We start from the raw sequence: 12,044 nt of genomic DNA on the forward strand, positions 1-12,044 counted from the left end.
GACCCCATTGTGCTGTGCCCGCAGGTGGATGCCCGCCGCCCGGCATGGAGCAGGCCTGCGAAGTGAGCCGCCGCAGCTGCCTCGTCCCTTTCGGCACCTCGCTGTCGGCCGCCGAGCCCAAGGGCGGCCCTTTCGGCGAGGCCCGCGGCCCCGAGCCGCCCGCCATGCAGCTGGCGGCCGCCAAGCCCGGCTACGGTCAGGACCCGTCGTCCTGCTACATCCCGCTGCGCCGGCTGCAGGACTTGGCTTCCATGATCAACGCCGAGTACCTCGGCGGTGCCGCCGACGGCGGTGAGGCCCTGCCCGACCCTGGCTCGCCGGGCCCCCGCCTGCCCGCGGCGCAGGACCCTGCGGCCGAGGTGCCCCGCGGGGCCCGGGCCTTCCCCCTGCTCCTGCGGGACGGTGGAGAGGAGGCGCCGGAGGAGGAGGAGGAGGGTGCCGAGACTCCGGAGGAGGAGGAGGACGACGACGACGACTACGACGACGACGACGACTACGAGGAAGAGGAGGAGGACGACGACGAGGAGGAGGAGGAGGCGGCGACAGAGCCCGGCCCGCGGAGCCGCGGCCGCACCGCTCCACAGCGGGGCCCCGACAGCCGCCTGCAGCCGGCCGAGTCCGTGCCGGACGGCGGCCCCGGGGAGCAGCCTGAGTCCTCGGCGGCCCTGCAACTCGTAAGCACCGTCGGGGCGCGGGCGGGGGGGCCGTGGCCGCTGCCATTTTGCGGTGCGGCAGGGCCGGGCCGGGCCGGCCGCGCTGCCTCCCTCGCCCCGGCGCCCCGGAGGATGGGAGCCATCTTACCGAGCGAGGGGACGCTGCCGGGGCCGGCGCGGGCTGTCACCGCGCTCACCGCGCACCTGTGTCCCGGCCCGGCCGCCCGCGCTCCCCCCGCCGCTTTTTCTCCCGTCAGGAATAAGGCATCATCCCTCTGCCCAGCAACTCGCTGCGGAAGTTCGGTGGAGTTTTTTCCCCGTTGGAAGGGGTGGTTTTTATTTTTTTTTTATTTTTTTTTTTGAGCGCAGTGCAGATGAGGAGGGCAGGAGGGAGCGTTCCCATCTCCTGCGGCTCCGGCTGAGCGCTGTCAGAGGCTCTTTGTCTGGCCAGGCCTGAGGTTCCCGAGCTGCGAGACCTTGGCGGTGGCCGGGGAGAGGCCGTGTCAAGGCCTGACAGACCTCACGGGCAGCAAACCTGGCCTCTTATTCAAGCTGCCTTTTTTTTTTTTTTTTTTTAATTTTTCTCTACACTCACAAATTTCTTTAATTATAGTATAATTAATAAGAAGCAGAACTGATGGAACTGTAGGAGTTCTGAAAGGAGATAGATGCATTTAGTAATCTTTTTTCTTTTTTTTTTTTTTTGTAATTTGCTTTTGAATCCAATTATAAGAGATGTTTCTCGGTGTAACCTTTTATTCGCAGCCATGTATGTATATTTCTTGTAGTTTTCGGTTGTTTGTTTTGGTTTGGGTTTTTGTGGTGTTTTTTTTGTCTATTTCTTCAATATGTTTTTCAACATCAAGATTCCTTGCTGGTGGAAACTCTGAGCTTTATTGATGCAGGGTTTGAAGATTAGCTCCTTTGACAGGACTAATACCGAGTCCTGCTCTCTAATTTCAGTAGAGCCACTGATGCCGGACAGATCGTGCTGGTGCGTGCGGCGCTTGAGAGGCAGGATTGCGTTCCTTTGGGAACACTCAGTGTTCCTGCTGCTTGCTCTGCGAGGTGGGGAGCACTTCTCACGGAGTGCCCCTGGAAGGGGCGATTTCGGGAAGATGCTGACAGCAGCTTAATTTGTTTGTGGACCAATTCAGGCTTGTAGATACTCTTCAGCGTTTCTTGGGAAGAATCTCTTGGTTTCTGGTGGTGAAAGGCTGCTGTGGGTCTGAGATTTGTGGGTCTCTTAGCTTTGTTTTGCAGAGGAAAGCGGGGATCTCTCGCAGACATGTGCTCGGTGATGCAGTTGTGGGAGGGTCTCACTTTGTAAACAGAAGCTCGCAGAGGTACTTTCACAACACTTGCCTTTACAACGTGCTCCACAGAACTGCAGCTGGTACAGTGACAAAACCGTCCTAGTGACGGAGCCTGTTATTTGAATATGCAACGAAGGTTGACTTTTCAGTAAAACTGCCTTACCTGTGTGCTGTAGTTAGCCTTGCTGCGTTGTTCTGGTGACTTGAAAGCACAGCTGCATTCCTAAAAAATGCAAAGAAGAAAAGCATTTTTTAGGCAACCTGGGCTCCTGCTTTCTCTAAGTCTTGCATTCTTTAGTCAGTAGTAAATGTATGTTGTCTGAGTGGTCCTTCATTTTAGCCCCACTGCTTGTGGAATGGGAGAATACAGGGATTTTCCTCTGTGCCAAGTTACTGCTGAGACAATTCAAGTCTTTTAATGGTTGAACATGACTGTAACTAGAAATAATCAGGTTTGCTCTTCACATCATGTATTCATTTAGGCATTTAATTCCAGTCTCATCTGTGTTTGGTAACTGGAATCAACTTTTTTTTTTTTTTTTTTGAGAACCTGCTAAAACTTAGAACAAGAACACACCCCCAAAAAGGCATCAGGAGTCGCTGGGAGTTCTGCACAGCTGTTTGTCGTAGCTGGGCTACACTTAGAGGTATCAGCTTTGTGCTACCTGCTGATGGGGCTCCTCCACCTTACAGCAAGACTGCCTCAGAGCTTTTAGTTTTGAAGTTCATGGCTCTCAGTGTGCCACTGGTGCTCAAACTTCCTGTTTTGCCAGGAGGGAAGTGTGTGTGTATTTCACATGTCTGTGTCTGCCCCTTGCAAGATTTGAATTTTTCGATAGATGCTTGCTTTGAAAAGGCTGATTTCTGAAATGTCAAGAGTGCTTGCAGCAGAGGGCCAGAATTTGGTTTAGTCTTAAGTGGGATGCAAAGTCCACCATTTAAATAATGCCTCTGGGCAGGAGGGCTGGTGGCAGGTATTGTTTTGCATGAGGATTTGTTAATAGCCCTGGCACCTGCTGCTCTCAAACATTGCCCCAAACAGGGGAGGTTGCTCAGGTACCATTCAATTGTAAAGAGAGATGTGCATATTCTGAAGTAAAGCTATTTTAAGTGCCAACTTAATCTTCCCTCAAGGGTGTCTGAAGTTCCCAGCAGCTCCTGACAGATTTCTTTGGGGTTTTGTGAGGAAGGAAACGATAGCATCACTTCTTGGGTGTTGTTCTCCAGAGGTGGTGATGCAGTGACTGCTGGCAGCTGCTGGCTTGCTGCCTTGTGCACGTGTTGGGCTATGGCCATTTAAATTTAAATGGGTGGTTGTTCTTGAAAGAATCTGTTCTTTACCATCCTGATGTGAGTTTGTCTGTAGTGCTTTCCTGGCATTTCCAAGTTGCAGAGGCCCTGGACAGCATTATGTCGAGTTGGAAGGAGAAGTGAGTCCAGACTCGGGTGCTGGGGAGGGTGGATACAGCCACAGAAGGTCTGAGTGCCATAGATACTGCTTGAATTTAGATGCTGAGGAATTGGAGCTGGTGGATTTGTTTCTTGCAGAACTGTCATGTGGAAATTTTGCTTTTCTAATGTAACTTTTGATACCTCAATACTTCAGTTTGTTGGCTTGTTGTTTTTTGGTTACTGCATGCAAAGTATGTTTGAGTCATTTGAGTTGCAGAGCTGAGCATTTGAGGAAGCAGAGAGTTCTTGGATTCAGGTACATCTGGGACACTCCTGCTCTGTGTACATTTTGCATTCACAAGCTGTTTTCTCCATGAGATCCTGATGGTTTCAGACTTCAGGATGTGCAGAGGCTTGCATGAGGCTCAGTGTTGCTTTTCATTATTATTTCCTTGTTGTCCTTTCTCCACAGTGCCTGGAGTGTGGTGTTCGGGTAATGACAGTGAGGAGCTGAGGTACAGGGAAATCTAGAGCCAGGTGTTTTATCCTTAGGAATGGCTGCTTCCAAGGGCTGGGTGTGAGGAATGAGTGAGGCGTGTGTGTAAGGCTCCTGGAAGGTTTTTGCTTTACCAGAATCACACTGTTTGCACTGTGTTAGAAGTACTGGAGGCCAGCAAAGTCATCTCTAGAATTAATCCATGATGAACTTGGGTTCTGTTCTTTCCTGCAGCTGTGGGAGGGTGTTCTTATTACAAAGTGTTGGTGTTGCCTTTGTGAGAGTTACTCTGGTGCTTGGTTTGTTAACTGATGTGTCTGGTGCCATTTCTCTCTCTGCTAAAAATAAAATGAAGGAACCAAAGCCACGTGATCCTCACTACTGTAAACATTTCTGAAAGAATCTCCTACTACAGACTGTTGATCCGAAGTGTAACTAACTACTGATAATATCAGTATATCCCTGAGATACAGTAGATTTGGCAGTGGTTTGTTTTAGCAGGGAACATAAATTTCCTTGGTCAATTGACATTTTCCTAGTGAGGAGATGAATTCTGTTTGGCTGTCAGTGATTCTTGCAAGCATCATCTCCCACTCTGTGCACCTGGAGAGAACAGGATCTTTGTGTGCTACTGTGCCCATGCCTCTGATCTTTCACACATCCCCCTTTGCCACTGGGATTTACACTGTTTGGAAGATGGTATTATTTCAGAGAACAGAGCATGTAGCTGGATCTTGCCTTGCTGTGCAGCCTCATGGCACCCACCAGGCCTTGCACTGAAGGGCATTCCTGTTTCAAATAGCTCTAAACTCGTATAAAGGACTTCACAATGTCCAGAAGAATGGGGATTTCCACAGTGAGGGCCCTGTCCTGGCCTGTGTTATTGCTTGACCATAAATTTTTGAGGTCCTTAATGACTTCATGCTCTCACAGTGTGATGATGCTGCATTGCCACTTGGTCATGGTGAAGGTGTGAATGGGTGGGTGTTAGGAGCTGTCATAGGAGGACCTGCTGTGTGTGAGAGCAGCTCATTCTGAGCATTTTGAACAGTCTGTAGGATCCAGAGCTCTAAAGCACAAAAGGTTGGATCCTGGAAGCGTTTTATCAGAGCATTTGGCTGAGATTGCCCTTCCTCTCCTCGTTTCATTGTATTTGTTCTCTGATTGCTGATTAGGTGTGAAATATCTGTTTGTGTACTTTGTGTTACAGGAAATGACTTGGTTTCTCTAGAAAATACCTGGTGTGCCATGTGAAATTTGAATGACTGATGCTTTTTCGGTTCATGTTCTGAAGCTGAACCTGTCTGTTTGCAAATAGCAAAACCAGAGGTATTTTCTTGCAGATTGGACAGTTTTCAAAGTGATGTTTTACGGGACATAGTGACAGAAACCTCTGTGTAGTTTCTGCTTTCTAAATTTAAAGCTCTAATTTTAAAACTTGAACAGGAGAGAAGTTGTTCAAGCAATGTCCTGGTTAATATACTCTCTGCAGTTTTAAGTCTGGCAGTAGTAGCAATTAAATTGGCTTTTGCAGGTGTTTTTTTGGGCTGAATGCTGCCTCTCAGGCTCTGTTAAATGACTGTATTTGCTGGTGATTTCTTTTGGAAGAGTGTACCTCCCACAACTTGAACCTTTTTTTCCCTAACAAATCTTAGGTTGTTGAGGGTGAAGTGATTCAAGTTTTACTATTACAACTTCTTCTCAAGCCTTGATAAAATCAATGATAGTGGCTAAGTTTGATGCTGTAGGAGTAACCTTTGACTTCAGAGCAGCATGTTCTGATGAAGTCTGGGATTTGTTCATTGCCTCTTTCAATGTAGCAGCTTCTTGTTGCATCTTCTTACACCCTTGTTCCCAGAAGTGGAAACTGTGTGATGTGCAACAGTTACTAAATGGTTGGGTTTTTTTTTTTTTTTTATTTCCCCAAGTTAACTGAACAAATCTGTAACTAACTCAAGAGGTGAACTCTGAATATTGTCAACAAGCTACTTGATCCCCAAGAAAAAAGCAGTATTCTCTAAGATATAACTGAAATGGTACTTCAGAAAAATATATTTGTAACTCAGAAATCGGTGTTATGGGTGATGATCAATTTTCAGTGCAGTTGCTTGGAATATACTTCTGCTTTTCTTGCCTGTGACTGACAGCTTATATACAGTAACTTTGATTGCTTTTCAGTTATTTGCTCTGGCAATTAGAAAGGTAAAGGGAATAGAAACATTGGAAAGAGGAAATCTTAGCAGGCAGGGGAGTTAAAAAATTCAACACTTTAGGTGAATGCCACTTTTAATACCAAAAACCTGTGACCTGTGTTTTGTTCTGTCTGCACAGAGCCATCTGGTGCAGAATGGTACCATGAGGGAGTTTGACATGACTGCAGAGCTGTGCTGCCATGCTGAGGAAAACTGTGAGGTGGAAGGTTTGGAGTCTCACTGGTTCAGTCCTGGGTAGGAGCACAGGCATTGCTTTGGCTGATCTAAGGGCGTGCTCCTTACCCCAGTGTCCAGGAGAGGGGAAGATGCTGCCCTTGTGTTGGAGCAGGTGCCAGCTGAACTGCTCTGTTCTTGTTAAATTAGGAATCTGGTTCCAATGTGGCTGCTGACAGTTGCTCTGCATCAGTGATTAAATGTGTGACAGAGATAAAGGTGGCCGGGGTGTCCATCCATCTCTTTTGTGCCCAAAAGCATTGATGAAGCCAGGAGGAATTTCAGCAGTGTGTCTTGCCTCTGCTGAAGGATGGTGAAGCACTTGTTAAAATTGACGTACCGACTCTTTGCGCTTATCATTAAGATTTATCTCACATGGTTCTTTGAAAAAATGGCAAAGAGAAGTTGGGGAGAAAAGTGACCTTGTATATCACTTCTTTCCCTCTCAAGGACAGGCTGGTCCTGGCTGGGTGCCTTCACTGCTGTCTCTAGCACAGCTGGAGCAGAAGGGTTGTGCTGAGTTGTCCCAGCTCATTGCCTGGACTGGTTGTCCCCAACTCATTGCCTGGTTGTAGCCTGGGCAGTGATGGAGCTGCACAATCCACAGGAGAATGAATGGTTTTTTCCAGCAGCATTCCCTGCAGTCTCTGTGGTGCTGCTGGGGTTCTGAGTGAAGAGCAAAGGCTGCAGGTGGAAGGGGCACCCCACATGAGTGGCATCAGGGGAGTGTTTTGGGAGCACTGTTGTTGGCTGATCACAAGGAAAGGGCAGCACGTCTCTGTCACCTTGATTTTTCAGCCTCCTGATGTTTAAATTTGGTGCTGGAGTTTTCTCACCCATTGTAACATAAACTAAGAGTGATGTTTTGTAAATTGTACATTCCTTCCTGGGGGACAGACAAATTAATAGACTTCTAGTTTGACCAGTGGGGTCAAAGAGGTGTCAACCTCATCTGCCAATCGCTGATCAAACTCCAAAAACTATTTAAACCCTAATCCCAAAATAAACTTCCTTCTTTCTTATTCTCACAACCTGATGGTGTGAGTGTGATCTTTTCGTGTCCGTCTGGCGACACATCTCTAGTCCTGGAGGCTTTCCCCTTTGTTTTCCCATCCTCCTCCTCATGAGGTAGGCCAGTGGGGTAGGAAGGGTTGGCAAGAAAAGCTTTGAGTGACTTCTCGATAGGGAACTTGTTCTGTTGGTCAGGTGCAGTAATTGGGACAGCTGTGGATGCTGCTGGAGATGGCACATCCCACTGCTGGGCTCTTCAGGAAAAACCACTTTTATAGTAAAATAATTGTACAGTAAAATAGTTAAAACAAATTACTCTGCTTTCTGACAGTCATCAGAAATTATGCACTGGGGACTCCTTTTACATTTTCAGGCATTGACTTTTGTGTGTGAGACACCAGAACTGTTGAGTTGGGTGGAGCAATTCAAGTGTTGTGTCCAAGCCAGAGGATGGAATGCCTTTTGGTGTGATGTTCTTTAGGAAAAAGTGAACAGTGAATTTCCTGCACGGTAATATCTCAGCACACTGGAAACTGGCAGTTTCTTTTTCAGCTCCTGTAGTGCTTGCAGTGCTCAGTGTGCAGTGAGATTCTCGCTCTGTGCCCTGCTTGAAGCTTCCATGTTCCACTTGTTTTGGTGGAGTGTGTTCATGACTTTCCCTCCCACTGTTGGTGGAAAGATAAAAACCTGCTGTTGCCTAACACAAGAAGGGTGAGGAGCAGAGTGGTTATCACCCCTTTAATAGTTCCTCCCCTTGCCCTGATGTTACTTTGTTGTTTGGTTTTCCCAAGCACCTGTTCAGACTTCCTACTGTTCTGGCTAATGTGGTGACTGCCTGCAGATTCCTAAATAACAGCAGTAAAACAAGTCAGATTCTTCTTGATTCTAGTTGGTGATCCTCTCACAGTATGTTCACAGTGTTTAGGAAGTTGGATTCATCACAGAAAGGTTTGGAAGCCTCTTGGAAGCATAAGTTTGTAGTAGTACCTGTTGCCTGAAGCATGAACCTTCCTCAGGTTATGGCTTTGAGTGTGGTTATCAAGAAATTATTAAGCTTAAGATAAATGTATTACTCTGTTAGTGTTCAAAAATTCAGATTTCAATTTTAGCAGGAGTTCAGAAAAAGCAGTCAAAGTTTTAAGTGCCAATTAAAACTTAATTTTATTTGAATAGAAATTTTGTTTCTTTTTGGAAACAAGTGTTGTAGGGTAGGAGGATTTACATGCTGAATGTCACCTCTTTTTCAGGAGTTTGGGGTTTTGTGTAAAAGGCGTCTTTTTATTTGGACTAACAAAGTGGGATTATCCCATCCTTTCCTGTAAGTAAATAAAAACTTCTGCAGAAAATGAGATTTGTAAACCCCTCCCTTAAATGTTTGCTCCTTTTAAAGAATCCCATGGACTTAAAAAAACCCGAACAACATCAACAACCAAAACAAGCAACAAGGCAGTCAGTAATTTAATTCAGCCCAAACTCACACTTTTTATCTGTTGAGGTTCTAGTACCATACTCTTTGCACTGTACATGTTGTTCTCTAGTTCTACTTAATTCTGGTTACAGCTTAAGCTGTAATGAATAGAGCATACATTCTAACATTCAATACATATAAAAATGAGGAGAGCCAAGTTTCATTTTGCATAGTTTGAATCTGTTTTTCATTTCATGGATTTAGAAACTTCATGTCTGAAAAATGAGCACTGTGTTTATCTGATGTCTTGCTTGTGAGCAATTTGATAATAAATAGAAGAGCACAAAAGTAAGGCTGAAAAGGGGAGAAATCTGATGACCTGGTTTCAGTTAGTGGTTTTTTGGCTTGTTCTCTGACATAAGAAGATATTTGTGGGTAATTGTTCTTTGTGAGAGTTTGCAAAGTTTTGGTAATGCCAGCAGTTCCTCGCTCGCTGAAACAATTAGTGCTGATTAAAAGAGCCAGATTTAGAGAGAGTGTGGTTTATCATTTAAAACGTGTGCAGATAAGCAAGTATGAGAGTCTGTCCTCTGCTTCAGGCTCCTGGAAGTGGCCTGAAATCTTCTGTGTATTTGTGGATTTCTCTCCACCGAGGATCTGGGTGAGATCCTTCTCTCCCACTTCCTCCTCCTGCCTCCCTCAAACCTTGCTCTCAGGTGCTTTTCTGGTGGTTAGGATGCTGAAGTGCCAAAGCTTTCTCTTGTGCTGCTCCCCCATCCAATCCATAAGGAAAGCTACCTCCACTAGTGAAACAGGGATGCTGTTACTTAGTTATTTTAGAGACTGAAACTTGGTGTCTTGTCAGTGCATTCTTTATTTAAAATCTGTGTGTGGATAACTCCTGAACTTGATAGAAATGCTTTGGGATGTAGGAATCACTCAAAGTAGTCCAACCTTGCTCTCTTGATTTTAACCTTTCAGGGTAGTTAATGTATTCACATGGACCCTGAAAAACTTCAGTACCCTGGTAAACAATGGTAAAAACTGGCCAAAGACAACAAATACCCACAAACATGTTGATAACAGAAGTTCGGTCTGTATCATAATCTCTGCTGTATTTTTTGCTAGTGAATATTTAATTAGTGAGTATTTAACACTTCTGGATGATAATGGTCTCAGATAAGAAGTAGTATACTTTTTCAGACATGAATGTGGGTGAGACGCCTGTTTGCTTTTTGCTGCAGTGCTGAAGCTGAAGGAAGCCTGGAGCAGTTGGGATGAAGGGCATGCCCCCAGCAGCACAGGCTGCCCATGGGCTTCCAGCAGGCTTCTCCAGCTTCTCTGTTTGATTTAAAGCTTACCATAAAGTGCCACTGTGATAATTACTCTGGTTTCTTCAGATATGCCGTTGCGTGCTGTGGTTAAGGTGAGGGTTTTGTCCATATGGGCTCCAGTTGGGCCTGCCCCTTTCCCTGTGCAGGGATTGATTCCTGTAAGTTTTGTTACAATGAGTGTAGGGTCAGCATGGCAGCTTCTTTCTGTAAAGGCTTACAGGTCCTGTGCTTGGTGTAGAGGAAACGTTGGTGATCTCTGTTTGCTTAGTTTCAAATATTTGTTAAGCTATCAAGTACATACAATTTAATTTTCTCTCAATTTTGTTGATTTTTTTAAAACTGGTTTGGTTTTAATTTCAGAAAAGCTTATTTAAAGCATAAATCTTTGCTTATGAGAATTATTATTTCTGGCTTCCATCACAAGCAGTTACTGATTTTTACTTTGTTGTTGTAAATTGGTATCTTCTCCTTTTTATCTTTCCATGCAGCATTCCCAAGCAAAGGTTATTTCCCAGTTCCTCTCTTTCCTTCTCTCTGTGTCCATTCATTTCTCAGTGCACAAGTCTTGGGGCCTGAGTGAAGTAATGAACCATGGATCACTCAGGTTTCTTTCTATTCTCCCTTCATTAAGAGCAGTACAGAGGTAGAAGTTGACCTTTTATTAACTATTTGTCAGCAGCAGTCACTGTATGGGAATTGCATCCATTGCTGCTTCATTTCTGTGACCAGAGTTAAAGGATCTGATCCCCTGGGACAGGAGCTGTATGGACAGAGGGATAATCCTGAGTGCTGAGGTTAAAACTGCTCTGCTTTGTCTTAAACTCTGCCAACTCTGTGAGATTGTGCTGTAGCTGGAGGGAAGTTCCATCTCCTGAAGACTCTTGGGGTAGCTTTAGCAATGCCCTTCCAGGCTTGTTCTGGGAGTATTTTAACAGGGAGAACTTGCCCCAGTTGCTTGCTGCCTCTCCTTTGTGAGGGCAGAGGGTGAATAACCTGTTCCACCGAAATGGCAGGAGCTGGGAGTGGCCTGTCCTAGGCACAGGGTACCTGTGACACCAGCTGTGGAGTTGGTTGTGCCAGTGGATAACTTCTTTATAAAATCACAGAATGGTTTGGGTTCAAAGGGACCTTAAAGACAGTGTAGTTCCAATGCCCTGCCATGGGCAGGGACACCTGTTAGATGAGATTGCTCAGGATTCCATCCAGCCTGACCTTGAACACTTCCAGAGATCCAGGGGCAGCCACAGCATCTCAGAGCAACCTGTACCAGGGCCTCACAACCTTCACAGGGAAGAATTCCTTCCTCACATTAATCTAAACCTATTCACAGATTATGGCCATTCCCCTTGTCCTGTCACTCTGTGTCCTTGTAAGAAGTCCCTCTCCAGCAGACTGTTTGGCGTAGGCTATCCTGGTGCCTTCAAATGTCATCTTTCCCTCAAGTTTGTTTTGGTAGGGTTTTTTTTTCCGGTAAAAAAAGCTGTTGATTTTCAGCCAGTTCACCCATATCTGGTGTTGGTGGCTCATAGAATTAGATGGACTTGTCATCTCAAAATGTTAGGAAGAAATTACTGATCACCAAACTTTAAGGAAAAAAAGGTGGTGGTGGGTGCAGGCTGTGGACTGATTCTCAGCAAGCTTCCAGTTCTAACTAATAAGAAGCAAGTATTGGGAACAGCTTTATCCTGGCATAGAGGGAATGCAGGGAGAAGCACGAGAGTTGCTGACCTGGGAATGAGAAGGTTTGAAGAGAGCACTGGAAGTTTAAGGGGCAGAGTTGTTGCTGTTTCTGCCCCTGGCAGTGATGTTTGGGCCGGCTCATGCATGGGGTGTGGCAGCTACCAGTGTGGTGAGATCTGCTCAGGAGATATCCCTATCCCATGCTGCTGCAGGGCCCTGGGCAGGTATCTGCTGTGCACTCAGAGGAAAAGGTTATTAGTGTCATTGTTTACACTGGATTGGTTAATTACCCTTTGGATGTGGCCACCTCCTTTTATTTTCATCCTTG

General features: G+C 45.9%; 1 protein-coding gene across 3 annotated transcripts in view; it reads left to right on the forward strand.

The window, feature by feature from the left end:
- NSD1 (nuclear receptor binding SET domain protein 1) overlaps positions 1-12,044 on the forward strand; it is a 61,298-nt gene that overhangs the window by 288 nt on the left and 48,966 nt on the right. For all 3 annotated transcript variants that reach the window (XM_066329315.1, XM_066329314.1, XM_066329316.1), the window contains exon 2: positions 25-674. In XM_066329315.1, the coding sequence (XP_066185412.1) occupies positions 45-674 (630 nt within the window). In that variant the 5' untranslated portion in view covers positions 25-44. The remainder of the gene's footprint in view (positions 1-24; positions 675-12,044) is intronic.

Source organism: Sylvia atricapilla, chromosome 14 (genome assembly GCF_009819655.1).
Source record: "Sylvia atricapilla isolate bSylAtr1 chromosome 14, bSylAtr1.pri, whole genome shotgun sequence".
Taxonomy (NCBI): Eukaryota; Metazoa; Chordata; class Aves; order Passeriformes; family Sylviidae; genus Sylvia; species Sylvia atricapilla.